This window comes from Chinchilla lanigera, unplaced genomic scaffold (assembly GCF_000276665.1).
Source record: "Chinchilla lanigera isolate Chin_1 unplaced genomic scaffold, ChiLan1.0 scaffold00011, whole genome shotgun sequence".
NCBI lineage: Eukaryota > Metazoa > Chordata > Mammalia > Rodentia > Chinchillidae > Chinchilla > Chinchilla lanigera.
The window spans coordinates 13,806,915-13,827,149 of NW_004955412.1; the positions used below are offsets into that span (position 1 = coordinate 13,806,915).

The 20,235-nt window shown below is 42.9% G+C and overlaps 1 protein-coding gene across 2 annotated transcripts; it reads right to left on the reverse strand.

Annotated features, from left to right (window-relative positions):
• Positions 1-446: 446 nt before the first annotated feature.
• Il18 (interleukin 18) lies at positions 447-19,093 on the reverse strand (the record flags this gene model as incomplete). Of its 2 annotated transcripts, XM_005378111.2 has the most annotated exon segments (7): positions 447-750; positions 4,307-4,440; positions 5,763-5,897; positions 9,455-9,466; positions 10,545-10,631; positions 18,515-18,720; positions 19,073-19,093. In XM_005378111.2, coding segments are annotated over 7 exon segments (801 nt in total). In that variant the 5' UTR covers positions 19,078-19,093.
• Positions 19,094-20,235: the final 1,142 nt, after the last annotated feature.

A 20,235-nucleotide genomic window follows, 5' to 3' on the forward strand; every position in this document is an offset into this window, starting at 1 on the left:
AATGCTTAGATCATGAGGGCCCCGCCCTTGGAAGGGACGGATCAACTGGACTCTGAAGAGTAGGTTGGTACAGTGTGAGGCTGGTCCACGTGCTTAGCCCCTTCTGTATAGGTCTAGTTCCCCTCTGCTCCCCCACCATGTTGCGACATAGCCAGGGTTTCTTACCAGGATACCAGCGTCATGCTGTTTGAACTCTCCAACCATTAGAATCATGAGACAAACAAATTTCTTTACTTTATAAGCTTGCAGCCTCAGGTAATTTGTTACAGCAATGGAGGATGAGAAGGCTTAAGAACTCTAAAAAGTCTTTCAGAAACACAAAACTCAGAAAGTTTCAATTGTAGAATTTTATTTTTATTTTTTTCCTTTTGAGACAGGGTCTTGCTATGCCATTCAGGCTGGCCTTGAGCTCGCTTTGTAGCCCAGGCTGGTCTCAAATTCGAAACAATCCTCCTGCCTCAGCCTCCCCAGTGCTGGGATTACAGGCATGCGCCACCATGCCCGGCCTCAATTATAGAATTTTAATATTTAGTCTTTGTTTTCAACAGTGAACATTACAGATTTGTCCCCATATTCATCCTTTTTTTTCAAAATAAGTTTGTAATGGTCTTGCTCTTTTTCACAAGCTAGAAAGTATCCTTCATACAATGAAGACTCAAACTGCATCTTATCATCATGTCCTGGAACACTTCTCTGAAAGAATATCATGTCACTCTTTGTGTCATTGATATTATCAGGAGGACTGATTTCCTAGAGAGAAAAAATAACATTACCTAATTTTAAAGGACAGGAACAATCTGAATACATGCAGATCATTTAGAGGTATATTACGGTACAGAACAAGTTGTTTTTTAAGAGTTAAGAAAAATAATCTCTAACTATAGGAGTACTGGTTGCTCCTCAATTCCTAATCTTCTATTCTCCCTGTCTGCTCTGATAGGTTCCATCACAGAGTGCACACCCAGATCCAGGCCTTTCAGTATCTTTTGTTTTTTTTTTGGTACTGGGAATCGAACTCAGGACCTTGCACTTGCCAGGCAGGTGCTGTGCCACTGAGCTATGTCCCCGGCCCATTGCTATTTTTTTTTTTTTTTTTTTTTTTTTTGTTTTTTTGTCTTTTTGAGACAGGATCTCACTATGCAGTGCAGACTGGCCTCGAACACACAGCGATCCTCCTGCCTCAGCTTCCCGAGTGCTGGGATTACAGGCATGCGCCACCAAGCCCAGATTGTTGATTCCTGTATTATTCAACCAGAGAACACAGTCTTGTGAGGAATGATTCAGTTACCTGAAGCTGTAATCCTACTGGTCATCTAATCAGTAGTTCCTACACCTTCCTATTATTCCACCATGTCTACTTTTCCAGACAGACTAGAAAATGTAGGAACTGCCCAGGGCTCTTCCACATTAGTCCTGGAACCAGCAGATGTTGTGGACTTAATTTTGACCCATAGGAGCAAAGAGTCCCATTATCCTAAGGTATGATAAACTTCTCAAATTAAAATAGCATTCCATCCTCTCCTAAGATGGCTGCAAGACCCCAGGGTGGGGGACCCCTCTAACTTAATTGTAGAATTGACAGCCATAACTCTTACCTCTGTCCTTTACCAACAAGTGTAGGACCTTGAGTTGATGAGAGAATCAACTACTTTCCCCAGTGGCATCTACTTCTGAAGCTATCTACAGCAAACCACAACTTAATAAACACTAAGCTGTGGGAGTCAGACTGAGACTACATTGGGGTCTAATATATAAATGAAGGCCGGGCATAGTGGCACACGCCTGTAATCCCAGCACTGGGGAGGCTGAGGCAGGAGGATCTTGAGAGTTCAAGACCAACCTGGTCTACAAAGTGTGCTGAGGGCCAGCCTGAAATGCATAGAGAGACCCTGTCTCAAAAACATCAAAAAAAAAAAAAAAAAAAAAGTATAAATGAGAAATAGCCCTTAGCCAAAATGTCAGAAGCTCTTATAATTTTACAGAGGAAAATGAATCTGTTAGATCCAACCTAACAGAGTTGGAGGTGAGCGCGTGGATAGGTAGAATAGGAGATTGCTTTAGTCTTAGTCAGAAAACCCTGAGGATTTTCCTGTCTTGGTATGGGCCACTTAAAGCCGAACGTAACAAATGGATGTGTGGTAACAATCCTGGGGACCCTGAAGAACACTCAGTTTGGAAAGCCCTCCCTTGTGACACTTGGGTACTCTCAGGGACCAAGGATTCTTTACAGAGGAGGGGCTGAATCTGGACTCAGGGAGAGTTAAACTGGACCTCCTATCTGCTCTGTTGGCCCCCTCCCAGTTGCCTTACAAAGCCTGGGAGGGCCTTGGCCAAGCCTGATGTATGTGTAAGTGAGACACACTGACAGCAACCTTTGGAAGCAAAGCCTTCTTCATGCTGCCCAAAGAGTTTACCACTAGTAAGTGAGGCAGAAAGGCGAGCGCAAGACGGCAGCGAGCCGTGTCCTACCACCTAGAACCCCGTCTCAGGCAACCACGGCAAAGCTTCTTATTTGCAGAGGAAAAGGGTTGAAGGGCAGGACCTAATGCTGGTCCTAACCTACGCCTCCTTCCTCCCCTCTCCCTCCCCCTTCTTTCTTTCCTCTTTTCTTTCCACTTATACAAGTAATATTTACTGAGTTCCTTCTCAAAGTAGATTTGCTACAAAGCTGATTAAGCTTCAATGTCAGAGCCATTCACCTTTACAGGTCTCTTCTAAGGCCCTCTTTAAAAAAAAAAAAAAATTCTAAGTAAGTTGCAGCATTTATGCCTCAGGTAATTTTTTTTTTTTTAATCTTTTTGAGACAGGGTCTCGCTATGCAGTTCAGGCTGGCCTTGAGCTCACTTTGTAGACCAGGCTAGTCTCTAACTCGCAAGATCCTCCTGCCTCAGCCTCCTGAGTGCTGGGATGACAGGTGTGAGCCACCACTGCTGGCTGTCTCGGGTAATTTTATGTTCTCTTTCTTTAAAAGGGATAACCAAAACTACATAAGCTTCAAGCTGGCTTAAATGTGGATTTCTTCCAGTTCCTAGAATGTTCCATGCAGTATCTCCTGCTTAAACCCTCCCACCAATCTCTCCCAACTAAGCTTCCTGCCTATCAGGTCTACAATAAAGACTCCAAATCGCACCCAGAAGGGTTGGTGCCCAGGTTAGAAGGAAACAGCAAAGAGATTTGCCTGGAGGCTGTGTGTGTTGTATCTTGTGAGCTTTGTCAGTGTGTGGGCCTTGCTCTGGCTGCTCTCACTAGGAAGAAAGTTTTCTGGGTCAGTCTGTAGCTAGAGTTAATGGTTGTTTACCTAATGATAATGCAGACAATAGAAAAATAAAAGAGAAAAAAATAGTGACCAGAAATAATTTATGCTTAGCTTGGAGATAGCATTATTTTTATTTTATTTTATTTTTTTTGGTCTTTTTGAGACAGGATTTCACCGTGCAGTTCAGGTTGGCCTTGAGCTCACTTTGTAGCCCAGGTTGCTCTCGAACTCACAGTGATCCTCTTGCCTCAGCCTCCCTAGTGCTGGGATTACAGGGGTGCACCACCACGCCTGGCCGATAGCATTATTTTCATAGCCGATCTTATTAATTTCATTTAATTTATATTAATAATAATATACATCAACTGAAAGCTGAAGGATGTGGCTAAGACTTAGGCTGAGAAGCAAGAACAAACCAATTAGGGTTTAAAATATTATTGTAATTTACAAAGTAAATTTACAGGACAGATTGACAGGACAATTAGCTCTATTCTATATAGGAGGACTTATTCTGCACAGTCACATGCTATTAAATAAATATGGAATTCACATATCTATCCTATACTATAATTTATACATAGATTGATTATTCAACAGAGTGAGGTTTTTTTGGTTTGTTTGTTTGTTTTGTTTTTTTTCTGGTACCGGGAATCGAACTCACGACCTTTGCTTTTGCCAGGCAGGCGCTGTGCCGCTAAGCTAAATCCTCAGCCCCTCAACAGAGTGAGGTTATGAGACAAGTGTTGTGTTCTCTCTTCCTGTTTTTTTTCATACAGGGAATGGAACTCAGGACCTTGTGCTTGCCAGGCAGGTGCTTGTGCTGCTGAGCTACATCCCCAGCCCTGTTATATTCTTTCTTGCCTGCAACAAGCTCAGAAAAATCCCGTTACCACAGTAGGTTAAAGAGTTTGAAAAATTTTTGTACCTATCCATTTCTACAGTCCTGTGTTTCTTGCTCTGTTCTAGATAAAGGGTTGAACTACTGAAGCTATTTCAGGTCTCTAATTCTGTCCATTCATTTGACTAAAGAGAAAGTAGGCACAGTCTTACCTTAAAGGAAACAATTTTGTCCTTGCAGGAGAGAGTGTGGTTTCCGTTGCACATCACAGAGATGGCTACAGCCATACCTCTAGCATGGCTATCTTTATACACGTGTATGTTAAAGGTAGTATCAGCTGCATTATCTGAAATAAACAAGAGAGACCACTAGTTAGGAGAAGTTTTACAAGTCAGGCCTGTGGAACTGTAACCCAAGGATAGTCCGTAATAGACCTGCTGTCAATCTTACATTCTGAGATTTACCTAGACAGCAGGAGGAGATTATGCAGCTTGCTCGACATTCTTTAAAACACATTTAAACATGTGTTACAACATACATGCAGTGGTCAGGTGTGGTGGCACACGCCTGTAATCCTGGCCCTCAGGAGGCTGAGGCAGGAGGATGGCCATGAGTGAGAGGTCAGCCTGGGCTGCACAAGTGAGTTCATGGCCAGCTTGCACTATATGATGAGACCCCGTCTCAAAAACAAAAAACCATACATGCAGCAATTTTTGAGTGTGTTACAAATATTCTGAATTTCAAAACACTGTCTTCGACTTTTTTTTTTTTTGCAGTATTGGGGATGGAACGTAGGGCCTCATGTATGCTAGGCAGGCTCTCTACCACTGGCCTACACCCCCAACCCTGTCTTTAGCTTTTGAATGCTAAATAGGATATTTAAAAGTGTATTTGTTAAGAGCTGGGCATGGTGGCACATACCTGTAATCCCAACACTCTGGGAAGCTGATGCAGGAGGATCATGAGTTTGATCTAGCTTGGGCAACTTAGTATGATCTTTGTGTCAAAGTAAAAAATAAAAAAAGGGGCTTGGAACATAGGTCAGTATAAAGGCCATAAATACAACCCCCGGTACAAGAAACAGAATTCAAGAATTTTTCAAAAATGTGCATTTACTTCTTCAACCTGGCTCCAAACTGGTATTTGGGGCTCATCTCTTGTGAGGTAGTGAACTTACTCATTTTCTAAGACAGTCTAACTTCCGGAGGAAGGAAGACTCATTTGAAATACTTGTCTCTTTATTGTAAATTGTGTGTTTTAAAATTTTTATCGCCAGGCGTGGTGGCGCATGCCTGTAATCCTAGCACTAGGATTGTTGCGAGTTCGAGACCAGCCTGGGCTACAAAGTGAGCTCAAGGCCAGCCTGAACTGCATAGGGAGACCCTGTCTCAAAAAGACAAAAAAAAAAAAAAATTATCAATATTGTCAGCTCTAACAGCAGCGATTAAGAATCCAACTCCATAGAGATCATATACAGTTAATGCAACAAACATAAAGGGACTGGTGATCCACATGTAGGTTCACAATGACATGCCCTCCAGAAATGTCTTTATTAGACCTATTTTTTTCATCCAAGTGCTGGGTCTGGCATAGAAAAGCGTAGGCAGTGAACGGGAACCGGAAGAAGGAGCTGGTCACCCATGAACGCACAAGCGTAAAAACCCTCACCTGCACAGTCAGAATCGGTCATAGCCTCCAGCACCGGCTGCTTCTCATGGTTAATAAAGAGGACTTGGTTTTGCAAATTTCGTATGATTGACAATGTAGGAACAAGCTTGCCAAAATAATCCGATTCCAGGTTTTCTACAATACACATTAAAGTTCATTAAAAAGAAGTTTCTTTCAAAATATACACACAGACATACTACATGGTTCAGTTTTAAATAGTTATTAACTAATTACAATCTTCTGTTCCAGAAGCAACTATTTCCAAGTTGCCTTTTTTTTTTTTTTTTTTTGGTCTTTTTGAGACAGGGTCTCACGATGCAGTTCAGGCTGGCCTTGAGCTCACTTTGTAGCCCAGGCTGGTCTCAAATTTGCAACAATCCTCCTGCCTCAGCCTCCTAAGTGCCGGGATTACAGGCGTGCACCACCGTGCCCGGCTGTGCCTATTGTTTGTCAACCAGCTTCCAAGGGCATGCTGTTTCTTACACCACTTAGCACCACTCTGCCTCTGAGGTGTTCACTTCACACAGCCGACTTTCTGCCCAGTCTCCCAGTCTTAGCTTTCCTATGCTTTTACTCCAGCTGTACACGTTCTTACACGTCACTGTCTTTCAGTGTCCTCACTCTCGTTTCCTCTCCAGCTAACGTGTCTTCCCTTCTTTCCCGGTGCCGCTGAACCTCATGGTTCATTTTCCTGTCAGCATCTTAAATCCCTCACTCATTTATCTGACGACGAAATTCCAAACCTGGCTGCTGACTGTTGCTAGAGACCAATTACATGAACATTAAAGTTGATGTCACTACAGGCTCATCAACTGCCAGTACTGTTTTCCAGCTCGGCACTCTCCTCTACAATTCACATTGCGATTTCAAGTCTTCTCCCTCGCTGCAGAACCTCTAGCCACTATCTCTGTTTCACTTTCAGCACATTATTTCTTCTCTTGGTTTCACTGAGACAGGGTCTCACCAGGTAGCCCAGGCTAGCCTCAAACTCATGGCAATCCTCCTGCCTCAGCCTCCTGAATGCTGGGATTACAGGCGTGTGCCACCACGCCCGGCTGTCTGAATTAATTTCAATGGGCACATTTTTATAAGAAAAGCATAAAGCTCTTCAGAATTTAAAATTCCTCCACGGACGCTATCCTAGCGTGAAGCTACAGCCTTGTTCTCCTCTTTAATGGCCAAGTTTCTGGAAAGAATCATTTGTATTGTTGCTGTACCCTCCCTTTAATCTACTACCACTGCACTCTACCTCTGCCTCCACTTCACCATCAAAATTCTTTCACCGAGACCACCCAACTCCCTGCTGCTAACTCGAATAGATGTTGTCTGGGTCTTAAATTTGAAGGCAGCAGGATTCCACACAGAGCCTTTTACCTCCGTCTTGCAATGCTCTCCTGGGATTATGTAACATTCTCTCGTTACATATCCTCTTCTCTTTTCTTCTTCCCTTTAGTTAGTCTGCTCTGTTTTTTATTAACTTTTCTTTCTACTGCATTAACTGTAGGTATTCTTCAGAGTTTATTTAATCCTTGGCATTTTCTTTCACACTCTACGTATTTCCTGTCTTTCTCTTCATTCCTATAGCTTCAGATACCATTTCTGTGCGTAAGCCTTCTACATGCATCTCCAGGCAAAATTTGACCCGAGCTCAGAACCGTATGTCCAAGAGCTTCCTGGGTATCTCCACCACACTCTCTCAGGATCCTAAACTAAACTTATCACCTGCTCTTTACATATGAAACCTTGCTTTTCCTCCTGGGTCTCCTGTTCCACAGAGTGATACAAACTGTGTTAAGTGAAAAATGTAGACATCACCTTTCCTGCCTTCTTTTACACTCCCTTCCAGATCTAAGCCCAAATCATGTCTTCTTGATGCTTTTGAGTTTTTCTAAAATCAACCTGCAGCTCCTCATGATTACCCTGCATCATTTCTTACAGGGATTAATTTCTCTCTCTCACCACCCCCTTTCTCTCTCTCGTTTTGTTTTGTTGAGACAGGGTCTTGCTATGTAGTTTGGACTGGCCTTGAACTCACTATGTAGCCTAGGTTGGCCTCGATCCTCCTGCCTCAGCCTCCTGAGTTCTGGGATTACAGGTGTGTACTGGCACATCCTGCTAAAATAATAGTCTCTTAATGGGTATCCTCTTTTTTTTTCCTTCTTTTTGAGACAGGGTCTTGCTATGCAGTTCAGGGCTGGCCTTGAACTCACTTTGTAGCTCAGACTGGCCTCAAACTCGTAGAGATCCTCCTGCCTCAGCCTCCCAAGTGCTGGGATTATAGGCGTGTGCCACCACACCTGGCTCCATCAACATTCTTTACACTGGTGGCACAAGGACTTTAACTGTAATGAGGCACATGGTCACCCAGAATGAAAATGATATTTTCCAGACTTCCCTACTGTTGGCCATGTGACTAGTCAACAGAATATGAACAGACGAGATATGGACAATTTCCAAGCAGAGACTTTACATGCAGTGGGTCTGTTTTCCTCTTCTCTTGCCCCTTTCTTGAGAACTGAGATACAGGCCCAGGAAGTATGATCATTTTCAAATCTGTGAATCAGTTTAACAACTAGGGGACGGCGGAGCGACAAGAAAGCAGAAACATGACATTCTCACACTGCCAGCTGAGGCCGGGTGTGGTGGCGCACTCCTGTAGTCCCAGCATTTGGGAGGTTGAGGCAGGAGGATTGTTGTGAGTTCGAGACCAGCCTGGGCTACAAAGTGAGCTCAAGGCCAGCCTGAACTACAGAGTGAGACCCTGTCTCAAAAAGATGAAAAAAAACCACACACACAAAAAAACAAAACATCGCCAGCTGTAGGCATCCTGACTGCTAACTTGGACTACTGGAGAGAGAAATTTCCTCTTACTCAGTGATACACTTTTATTTATTTATTTATTTTTTGGTTTTTCTTCGGTACTGGGAACCGAACTCATGACCTTGCGCTTGCCAGGCAGGCGCTTTGCCGCTGAGCTAAATCCCCAGCCCCAGTGATACACTTTTAGATACCTTCATTATAGTAAACTAACCTGTGTCCTAGTGCAGACATGTTATGCTTAGCAAATCCCTATTACTCCCAAGATGAGGCCCACACTCCACATCCTGGCATAAGAGAACCTCTTGATCTGTACCCTAATTACCTCCCTAGCCTCTCCTGTTCTCCTCTCTCGCACCACTCCCACCTGAGTCACTGTGTTCCTCACATGCTGCGCTTCCTTTCGAATCTCGGTCTTTGATCCCATCTATTCCTCTACTTTCAGAACACTCTGCCTACAGGAGCCCCCCAGGGTCTGTCCGAAAGCATTTCTGAGACGGGAGTGCACAGAAGGGGGAGAATGACTTTGGACAATTTCCAGACATCAATCTCCTCTTCCTAGGTCTCCAGAGAATCAGGGGCTTCCTGCTCATCTTAGACCTACGTAATAGGCAAGTTCTGTTCTGTAGCATCTGTGAGCTAGACAGCTTCCTAAGGTATTGGAGAGCAAATTTTATACAGTTTCTTTTTTTGTAACCCTATGGCATCTTCACTCCAATGCTATGTTACTGAGTCCATATTCCTCTGACAGAAAACTGGCTTCCCAAATAGCTTGGTGTCACGTGGGCAGTTTCTCCCAGTTGCTAGTGGCGATATGGATGTGTCTCGTGCAGCTACTCACTTTATAAAGAAAGAAAAATGCATTTATACTTTACCATAATTTTCAGCTATGGGGGAGAAAAAGAGAAACAAAATATGTTAAATTATGCATTTCAACCCAGATTTTCTTCTTTTCCCTATTTTTTACTACTTTGTTCTGCCACTGCCTATTCTTTAACCTCTTTTTTTTTTTTTTTTGGTTGTTTGTTTTTGAGACAGGGTTTCCTTATGCAGTTCAGGCTGGCCATGAACTCACTATCTAGCCCAGGCTGGCTTTGAACTCACAGGGATCCTACTGCCTCAGCCTCCTGAGTGCTGGAATTATAGGCGTGTGCCACCACATCCACCTTTTAACCCCTGCTTTTTTAACCCCACCTTTTAACCCCTTTTAACCCCTGCTTTTTTAACCCCACCTTTTAACCCCTTTTAACCCCTGCTTTTTTAACCCCACCTTTTAACCCCTTTTAACCCCACCTTTTAACCCCTTTTAACCCCTGTTTTTTTAACCCCTGCTTTTTTAACGCCAGCTAGTCCTTTGTTAGCTTTCATCGGAAAATGTTACAAAATCACCCAAAGGTCCATAAGTTAGATATAAAACTTAAGTCCAGGGCTTATAAATTTTAATACAAAAAGAAATTTTATAAAGTGATATTTACTCTTAAATTTATTGCCTAAGTGGAAAGTCACTTAAGGACTTTTTGTGATGCTTTCAAATGAAGCCAAGTTGCCCACGCATGGTTAATCATAAGAATAAATTTTTATTTGTCATACACATTTACATAAAGTGATATAACTCACTCATAGAACTCTAGTGTATCTCATATAATTTGCCAATTTGCTCTGAAAAGTAGTATTTCCTCAATGTACCCAGTTTTGTGGGATTTTCCTGGTATACACCTACTGCTACATTGAGAAGAGCAACTGCTAATTTAAGTACCAAAGCAATGTGCTGGGGCGGAGAGCTGGGATCTTGGAAATGTTATGCTTAGTTTGAAGTTCAATTTTTTCTGCCCAAAGAACAGAGTCATTAGTATTATAATAGAATTTGGTGACGAAAGGGAATCACTGAATAGTTCACCACACAACCTTTTTCTAGTTGAAAGTATTTATCTAAGCCCCGTATCTATCCTATTGCTTCAGACTTACGTATAAAGTAAAGTACATTGTCAATAAATTTCATTTTCACAAAGCTGATGCAATCATTTTCCGAGACGGAAACAGCCATCTTCATCCCTAATGAAAGCAAAGAAGACAATGTTCTTTTTACAAGGTGTGATTGAAAAATACAGTGAGGGGGCTGGGGATTTAGCTCAGCGGCACAGCGCCTGCCTGGCAAGTGCAACGTCGCGAGTTCGATTCCCAGTACTGGAAAAAAAAAAAAAAAAAAAAAAGACAAATACAGCAAATGCTTACCTGCATAAAAACTTGTAACAATAAAAGACACATTACCATTAACCCCCCTCAAAATATCCCCCTCAGTTTAAACACTGACAGTTCTTAGTGCAGCTGTCCAAAGCAGTTCCAGAAGTCCTACTCTTTAGTTGTGCTGTCATGGCTGCCTCGCTGTTCTGAATCATTTCAAAACATTTACCTTTCATGATCATTTTGACTTGAGGAAAAAGCCACAAGCCACACAGTGCTCGATGCAGTGGATGAAGTGGGTGAACACAGTGACTGTAATGTTTTCACAAACCTGTCTTTGCCTGGGATGGCACTCGCAGCAGCATTCACTGTATTTTTTTTTTTTTTATTGCAGCTCATAGAGACCTTCGTGAAAGAGAACCTGCAGAACTGCTTCAGAGAGTGGCAAGAACGATGGGATAAGTGTGTTCAAATTGAGCGGGAGCATTTCGAGGGGGACTAACAGCAATATGTCTTTTATTATAATACATTTAAGAATATAAACATTCACTATATATTTTGATCATACTGCATGGATAAAAGCAATCTTTTATTACTACCTTTGTCTTTCAGTCTTTTTGAGACAGGGTCTCACTATGCAGTTCAGGCTGGCCTTGAGCTCACTGTGTAGCCCAGGCTGGTCCTGAACTGGCAACGAGCCTCCTGCCTCAGCCTCCCGAGTGCTGGGATTACAGGCATGCACAGCTCTTTTCTTTCATTTTTATTATTAAAATTCTTTATTAGCATATGTTTGCAGCATATAATGATTATATGCAGTATAGGGAATGGTGTACCCCAAAGTATGGTGTTTTTACATAGTGAACTAAAGCAGGCTGAAGGTGTCTCCAACACCCGTCACTTCTGCTTTCTTTTGATCCTATTTTGCTTCTGAAACATAGGACAGGTCATTTTCTGGGTTTTTTTTTTGCACCGGGAATCAAACTCAGGTCCTTGCGCTTGCCAGGCCGGCGCATGTGCTGCTGAGCTACATCTCCAGTCTGACAGGACATTTTCTGAAGTTCTCGTATCTTTCTAAAGACTGGATTCACCAAAGAGGAGCATAATTGTCTTCAATCTTGTTTCTGAAATTTCACTCACCAAGAAAGATTAACTCACGTAAGAGAGGCAGAGAATAAAAACCAAACACCATACCTGGAGCCCGGAGGAACTCTGTCCTAGGACCTTGTCTGTTTTCTGGGTCCCTTGTCTCTCAGAAAGACAACTTACTGCCCCTCCAAAATTGCCTGCACCCTCCATTTCCCTCTCCTCTGTCTGGACCCTTGAAATTTCTTGTTCTGTACGGCTCCCTGGATCACGCATGTTAATAAACCTCGTAGGGCTTTTTCTCCTGTTCATGTGTCTACTGACACTTTATTTCCGCTGATTTAAATACTGAAACTTCAGAGGACAGTCTGAAGTCCACCTCAGAAAAATGACCAGGAAGCCCTACTCTACAGGGCAGCAGTTTCTTGGGTCCCTGAAGGCAGTTAAGGTTGGGCTCCAAGGGAAGTGGCGGAGCCACACCTGCCGCTGGACACGGTGGTTTGTCCTCATCCAGCTCGTGACCCCCACGTGGTGGGGCCCAGTGGGAAGCTGGCAGAGTACGTCAGAGTGGAACTTAGATCTTATCTTGCAGTGACTCAGCCACAAGTGAGAGGTACAGAAATAGTATAACGAGTGCTGTGAAGCAGGACACAGAAGAGCCCCTTTCTGGCCTGAGAGACGCCTTCTCAGAGGAACTGGTGGTCGTGTGGTCGTGTGGCCGTGAAAGACCAGCATTTCCAAAGCCTAGGGAGAGTCGTCACGGAAGGAGCAACTCGACCAAAGGCCAGGAGGCAAGAGGCTGAGAGTGTGCGGGTTGCCTGAGGCCTCCTCATTTTTACCTTAAATAAGGCAATTATATTTTTCAGCAAGGATGCATTTCTGAGGATTTCACATATGTCAAGATTACCTGTTCCCTGGAAATAAATGTAAAGGCATGGTAGGAGGTAGTCTTGTAAAACATCAGTCTACAACCACCAAAATATATACTTTGGTTTTGGTTTTTAATTTTTTTTTTTGTCTTTTTGAGACAGGGTCTGGCTATGCAATTCAGGCTGGGCTTGAGCTCACTTTGTAGCCCAGGCTACACTCACACCGATTCTCCTGCCTCAGCCTCCCAAGTGCTAGGACTGTGGGCGTGCGCCACCATGCTGGGCCTAAAGAGTGTTAACAGTTCACAACTCACATGTTTTACCAACTTTGAAATTTTATTTTAGATAAACTATCTCATTAGAAAGAATTCTCCTTTTGCTTATAAGGGAAGACTCTTCTTCCTCCTTCTTCCTCTCCTTCTCCTCCTTCTCCTTCTCTTTCTCCTTCTTTTTTTTTTTTTTTTTTTTTTTTTTTCCATGGTCTCTTATGTAGTTAGTCTGGTCTTGGGCTCACTTTGTAGCCCAGGCTGGTCTCAAACTCATAATAATCCTCCTGCCTCAGCCTCCTGAGTGCTGGGATTATAGGTATGTGCCACCACACCTGGTGTATTATTCTTATTTTTATTCATTGAGACAGGGTCTCGGTATGTAGTCCAGGCTGGCTTTGAACTCACTATGTAGCCCAGGCTGGCCTTAAATTCGAGGCTATCATCCTGCCTCAGCCTCCTGAGTGCTAGAATCACAGGTGTGTGCCACCATGTTCGCATCTAAGACAATTATTTTTATATAATGTTTTTTTTTTTTCCCTAATTCAACTCACAGAAATGCAACTTGTAATGTAGTTCCTTTGAGGAAAGCCTGGGAAGGAGCGTCATGGCATAAAAGCCTTAAGGTGGGCTAAAGAGGTTTAACTTATTTTTCCTTAAAAACAAAATTGACAATTTAAATAGAATAAAGACATATTTAAATTTACTTTTACTTCTTTATTTTTATGGGGTTTTTTTTTTTTTTTTGGTTTGTTTTTGAGACAAGGTCTCAGTGTGTAGTTTAGGCTGGCCTGGAACTCAGTGTGCAGCTAAGATTAGCCTTGAACTTGTGGTGATCCTCCTGCCTCAGCCTCCTGAATGCTGGGATTACAGGCATGTGCTACCATGCCTGGCTTTAGTATATTTTTAAAAAACTCAGTATGGAAGTGCCATAGAGAATAGATTCTACTGGGCAGAACTGGACAGAGACAAGTAGCAACTTTTAATCATTAAGCACTGATAGGGCTATAAAACAAGTTAGGATTTTTTTTTTTTTTTTTTTTTTTTTTTTTTTTTTTTTTTTGCTTATTGTAGATCCAATGGAAAAGGAGCAGCTAAGGAAAATCACTTCAAAATTTCAGGCTTGGGAACTTGTTCAGGGGTTAGCCCATGAACTAAGCACAGAGGGAATGGAACACAGTTGGCGAGGAAAATAATTCGACCAGCTGTGCTAATCTAGGAAAAATGTGACCTAGAAGCCAAGGGAGAAAGGAGTTTTGAGGAGCGGCTGCTGGGAATCAGAAGCTGCAGAGCCCGTAACACAAGTGGATGGTGGCCACTATGAAGGTTTGGCTCTTGGTCACCAGCTCGGGTAAAGGGGAGGTGGACAGTGATGCAGAAGAGAACGGGAGGGGGAAAGGCAAAGACCCTGATTGTAAACCACCCTTTCAGGAAGACTGCTATGGGCGGGGTGGGGCGTCGGGGGGAGTTACCCGAGAATACGCAACCTGCAAATGTCAACTTCTGGCTCCAGGTCACCTTCCCATGTGTGTCCAAATAACTGTTTCCAAAACCCGAGAGTCATTCTTGACTCCTTTGTCTAAGGCTTTCCTTGTGAGATACACACTAGCACTGCTTTATTTTATTTTATTGGTACCGAGAATCGAACTCAGGACCTTGCACTTGCCAGGCAGGCGCTGTGCTGCTGAGCTACATCCCCAGCCCACTAGCACTGGTTTAAATCAAGCCTCATCACTCCTGGCATCTTCCATGTAATACACACTCGGTTTTCTTGCTTCTACAGCCTCCCCTACTCCCTACTGCTGCCAGAGCAGAACTTTCTCTACTTTCTACTCCTTACCAAAGCCTTCTTCTTTTACACCTTTATCTTTCAAATCTCAGTTGACAAATGTCCCCTGGGAAGACCTCCCTGACCCTTCCATTCCTAAAGGGTCGTTCTTGACTCTCCCTGACCCTTCCCTCACTTCCTGTTTATGCTGCTGAAATAGTTCTCACTACACTGAATTTATATTACTTGGATTACGCCTACATTTGCCTAGCTTTTATCTGAGCTTCTTTAGACAATGACTCTTTCCTTCCCACTTCAACATCTGGAGTTTACTACGGAGAAGGAGCTCAATAAATGTTAAATAAATACATGCTTGGTATAATAAACCTTCTAGTCGTGGTAACAGCATACAAAGGACTACTAGAATTGCTTTTGCCTGATTTAAAACTTTTCCATCTAAAAGCCAACGAGAGCCAGGTGTGGTGGCGCACGCCTGTAACCCCAGCACTCAGGAGGCTGAGACTGCAGGATCACAGCAAGTTCAAGACCAGCCTGGGCTACACAGTGAGTTCAAGCCCAGCCTGAACTACACAGCGAGACCCTGTCTCAAAAAAACAAAAACCAACCCCCTCAAACCCCTCCCCCAACAAAACAATGGGAGCATGAAACATTTAAAAAAACTAGAATAATTTCTCTAACATTTTTATCCTAACAGCTTTTCATTTCATGTGTTTATTTTGAATTTTTTTTTTTTTATCACGTTTTGTCAGCTGTCAATACATCGTGACAGTGGTGGCCCAGGAACCTATAGTAGGCATGCTGCAGTGAGCCGTCCGTAGCTCCGACAGCTCTGAAAGGTTTCCCATCACTGCACTGTGATTATGAGAGCTGTGTTTACCCCCTTCACCCCCTCAGTTTCTTATCCACCTTCCTGCACTCTCTCAACTCTTATCAGTGAAAATTATAGTTCTCAATGGATAAAAATGCTTTGAACATCTCATCTCATATTCTTAAGTTTGCTTGCTTTTGTGGTGCCGGGGATTGAACCCAGGGCCTTGTGCGTGCAAGGCAAGAACTCCACCACTGAGCCACGTCCCCAGCCCACCATCACCTCATATTCTTAGGACTGATATTTTAAAAAATTGATTGATTGATTGTCTTTTTTTGAGACAGGATCTTGCTATGCAGCTCAGGTGGGCCTTGAGCTCTCTTTGTAGCTCAAGCTGGTCTCAAACTTGCAATAATCCTTCTGCCTCCGCCTCCTCAGTGCTGGGATTACAAGCTTGTGCCACTGCATCTGCCTGGATTGATAGTTTTTTAAAAATGGAATTATAACTACCTCAGAAAGATCCTCCCAGGAGTATACAGTAGCAATTTACTCTTTGAAACTAAATATTTTAGTAATACAAGCCTTTGAAAACTAGCCAGAGGAAAGCAAAGGCTAGGCTAGTATGACAGAAATTACGTGAGTTCCAATTTTGTCCGGGGAAAGTCACTTACTTAATTCCAAGGGTCTCCCTTTCCTCATTTGGATAACGAGGAAGTTGGGTGGTCAAACCTTAAGGTCTTTTCCAGCCTCAACGTTCTGCAGTTTTAGGCTCTAGTCAAGCCCAGGAGAGAACCATTTACATGCGGCCAATGCCTTGGTAGCTACTTCCTCCTAATTCTAAGACAACACATATTTACTGAATATTTATTATACGTTCAGCACTGTTAAGTCACTGAGTACAAAAGAAGTATGAGATTAAATGTAAATAAGCCTTGAACTTAAAAAACAGCTATGATTATGTTTATCCATTCTGTGCAATCCCAAATGTGTGAAACACAGAGAGGAGGAAATGATGGAGCGTGCTGTATAATTACTTCCCCAAACTCAGGTAGGAGGTCACTGTGACAGTAACAAGATCAAAACCCAACTTTTCAGTTCAAAAAATCATTCTGTCCCCCCAAACCCTGCTACTTTATGAATGTAAGTACTCCATGTGGTTGCTGAAAGGGTGGTGATAGAATCCTTAGGAAATTATATACCTATATATAAAAGGTATATTTAATCAATTGCTAAATATAGACTTAAAGCAGAAAGTCAAATGGATGCAGTGTGAGTGGGAAATTACATTTAATCTCAGAGAATACTCAAGATTTGAGTAGACAAATCAGGCGGGGTGGCGCACACCTGTAATCCCAGCATTCAGGAGGCTGAGGCAGGAGGGTCCTTGTGAGTTCGAGGCCAGCCTGGGCTACAAAGTAAGCTCAAGGTCGGCCTGAGCTGCATATCGAGATCCTGTCTCAAAAAAGAAAAACTGAGTGGACGAAAAAGGGCATGAGAGAGCATTTATGTGACGACCAGAACAATGCCCTGGTGGGAGAGGGAGTGAGTGAACCTATCTTTTTGACTCTTGGAACAGTTCTGCAGTGAGCTGCAGGGAACACAGGACCATGGAGGGCTGGGCGGGTCTGTGTCCTCTGGGCCCTGTCTTCTGGCTGGGGAGGAGGACAGCATTTCGTATTTGCTCCACTAATGCTGTTTAGAACCACACCCCGGACAATCCGGACAAACGTTCACAACTTGGACAACGTGGAAAGAGAACACTCTTATTTTTTGTTTGCTTTTTATTAAATCTTGCACTCCCTACCCCCTGCCAAAAAAACCACACAGATTACGGAAGGTTTTAGAAGTCATATGGACGAGTCTGAATCTAATCTTACAAGCAATAGGAAAACACTAAAGGTAAAAAAACATTTTGAAGGAGGCTTTAATAGAACTTGAAATAGCCGAATATAGGCAAAAAGTAAGAAGACATTTAAGGATGTTCTGATTTCTTGTTACTCAACTTTCAAATAGAGATATTTAGTCTTCCCTTTCCTGACTGTAAAATAAAATTCTCCGGAGAGTGCTGCGTGACTTACTACTCAAACCACCCACCCCAAAGATGATGCCCCGGATTCCATCACGATTACCAAGCTTGTGCAAAGCTGTTGTTTGCTTTTAACATAATTCATTCGGAGTCGAGTCTTACTTTAAAGAAGAGCGTATTTATTATATCACTCCGCAGCAAGGATTCTCAGAGGTGCACACAATCAAAGCTATTTTTGAATGACTCGAAATTGTCTTTTTCACTCTCATCCTTTACAAGTGTACAAGAGCTTACCAGAGGACACACCCTGTGCGACACAGCAATAGCTTGACAGCAAAGTCCTCTATACATTTTTTTATTTTGTATTTTTTGAGACAGGGTCTCACTATGCAGTTCAGGCTGGCCTTGAGCTCACTTTGTAGCCCAGGCTGGCCTCGAACTCTCAACGATCCTCCTGCCTCAGCCTCCCGAGTGCTGGGATTACAGGTGCGCGCCACCGCGCTTGGCGCGTCTTCAGACATTAGATTTTTTCCAGAATACATAGTTATCTATTTTTTTCACAATACACAGTTACCTTTAAAGTGTCATTTACGATAGCGTGATGTGCTTATTTTAAGATAAATTACCCAATAATTATGTTCTAAATCTCTGTTTTACTCCTTAATACTGTAAACTATAGTAATGCAGCCAATAGCCGAGGGTACTCAATAATTCTTACTAGAGGAAAGAGGACGAGGCTAAAGCGTTTGAAGAGTTTCTGCTGAGACTTCGCTTAGATTCCTTACGCCGCCCCTGATGGCCGTGTTAGAGATGGGAAGGCTTAAATTCCCCTCAATAAGCTTTAAAACAACTGTTTTTCAAACTTCTCCTTGTCGCATCCCGGTTTCCCAGTAAAAAGGATGGTATTTCTTACCCGTGCGAATACTTTTCCTGCGATTGAAAGGCGCGAGGTCCGCTTCCCGCTCCCGAGGCTGCTCGGCTCCGCGGGGAGGCTCATCCTGCCGCCGGCCCGCCCTGCCCACCGCGGGCTCCGGGAGCGGCCGCGCCCGGAAGGGGAGGAGACAGCCGCGGCGTCTGGGACCCGCCTTCAAGTGCTGGCTGTGTCCTGCGGCAACAGAACTGGAAGTGAAGTGTTAGAAATTAATAGCATCTCATCTTGTTTCCTCTAAAAATCACTATATAATGAAACGAGGCCTGGCGTTTTGGAGCACACCTGTAATCCCAGCACTCGGGAGGCTGAGGCAGGAGGGTCATTGTGAGTTCGAGGCCAGCCTGGGCTACAAAGTGAGCTCAAGGCCAGCCTGAACTGCATAGTGAGACCCTGTCTCAAAAAAAAAAAAAAAAAAAAAAAAAAAAAAAAAAAAAGAGAGAGAGAGAGAGAGAGAGAGAAACGATTTCTAATGTTAAAGTTGGGGCGCAGCCCTTCCAAAAACCTGCACCTCTTTCAGAAGTACACGAAGCACACACTTACTTCATGTGTGCGACTGCTCTGTCCTACGGAAGCATCTTCTTGTCTCTGTCAGTCTTGGAAACTCTGGTTACACTTCAGCACAAAATTTCCTAACAGTATTGGATAATCATGCACGCTGGAGTAATTCTTACAATATAATCATAGCGCTTAACATACTTCTAAAACATAAACCTCTTCTGGAGGAAAGACTGTTTTGCATAATGTTTCATTTCTTTCAACTTAAGACCTCATTCACAACTTCTCCCTCCCAAACTGAACTTGGTGTCAGAGGACAGCTGATGGAGGCCCCTAAAAAGTCCTTCTCAGGGGAACAAAAGCAGGCTATTTTCAGGAAACTTTCCCTTTGTCTGCTATGTTAGCTGCAAACTACAATGCATGCCATTGCTAGAATTTTATTGAGTAATTTTCTTTTTTTCTGCAACAGAAAGGAAAATTTGCTCTGGTATAAGAGCGAACGTGTATATGCAATTTCCACAGCTAGAACTTTTATTCCTGGAATAGCGGCAAGATTCTGGCTTAAAATATGTGAAATCTTATTTAAGGCAATATGCATTTTTAAACTTCATGTTCAATTCATTGAAAATAGACTTTTTGAAAATGCAACTTTTAAAGAGGGGAGTGCAACTATTACAGCCTTGAAAATGATAAACAGAAATAAAATTTGTTAGGTAATTTTTTCTTGAACATGTGCTGAATTGTATTACCTTGCCAAGAAGGAAAGTAAACAGGGTGGCATTTTTGTTTTTGTCTTTTTGCCAATACAGAAATGATAGGAAAACAGAGGGTTTCTAGAATTAGGAAACAAAATGCTTACATAAACAGCCGATTTAAAAAAAAATTTTCAACAAGATCTTTCCTTTCCTAATGTCATAAAAACATCATATCCATAACAGTGATTACAAAGGCAGTCTGTAGCAGGGTCACTGGAGGTGCTTAATATGGTGGTGACTTAGAGGGAAAAATAATAGCACTTTTAATAAGTATGGCCAGGTGTGTTAGCACACTCCTGTAATCCCAGCACTTGGGAGGCTGAGGCAGGAGGATCGTTGAGAGTTCGAGATCTGCCCGAGCTACAGCTTGAGCTCAAGGCCAGCCTGAACTGCATAGCAAGACCCTGTCTCAAAAAGACAAAAAACCAAAAATAAGCAAACAGAAAAACAGAA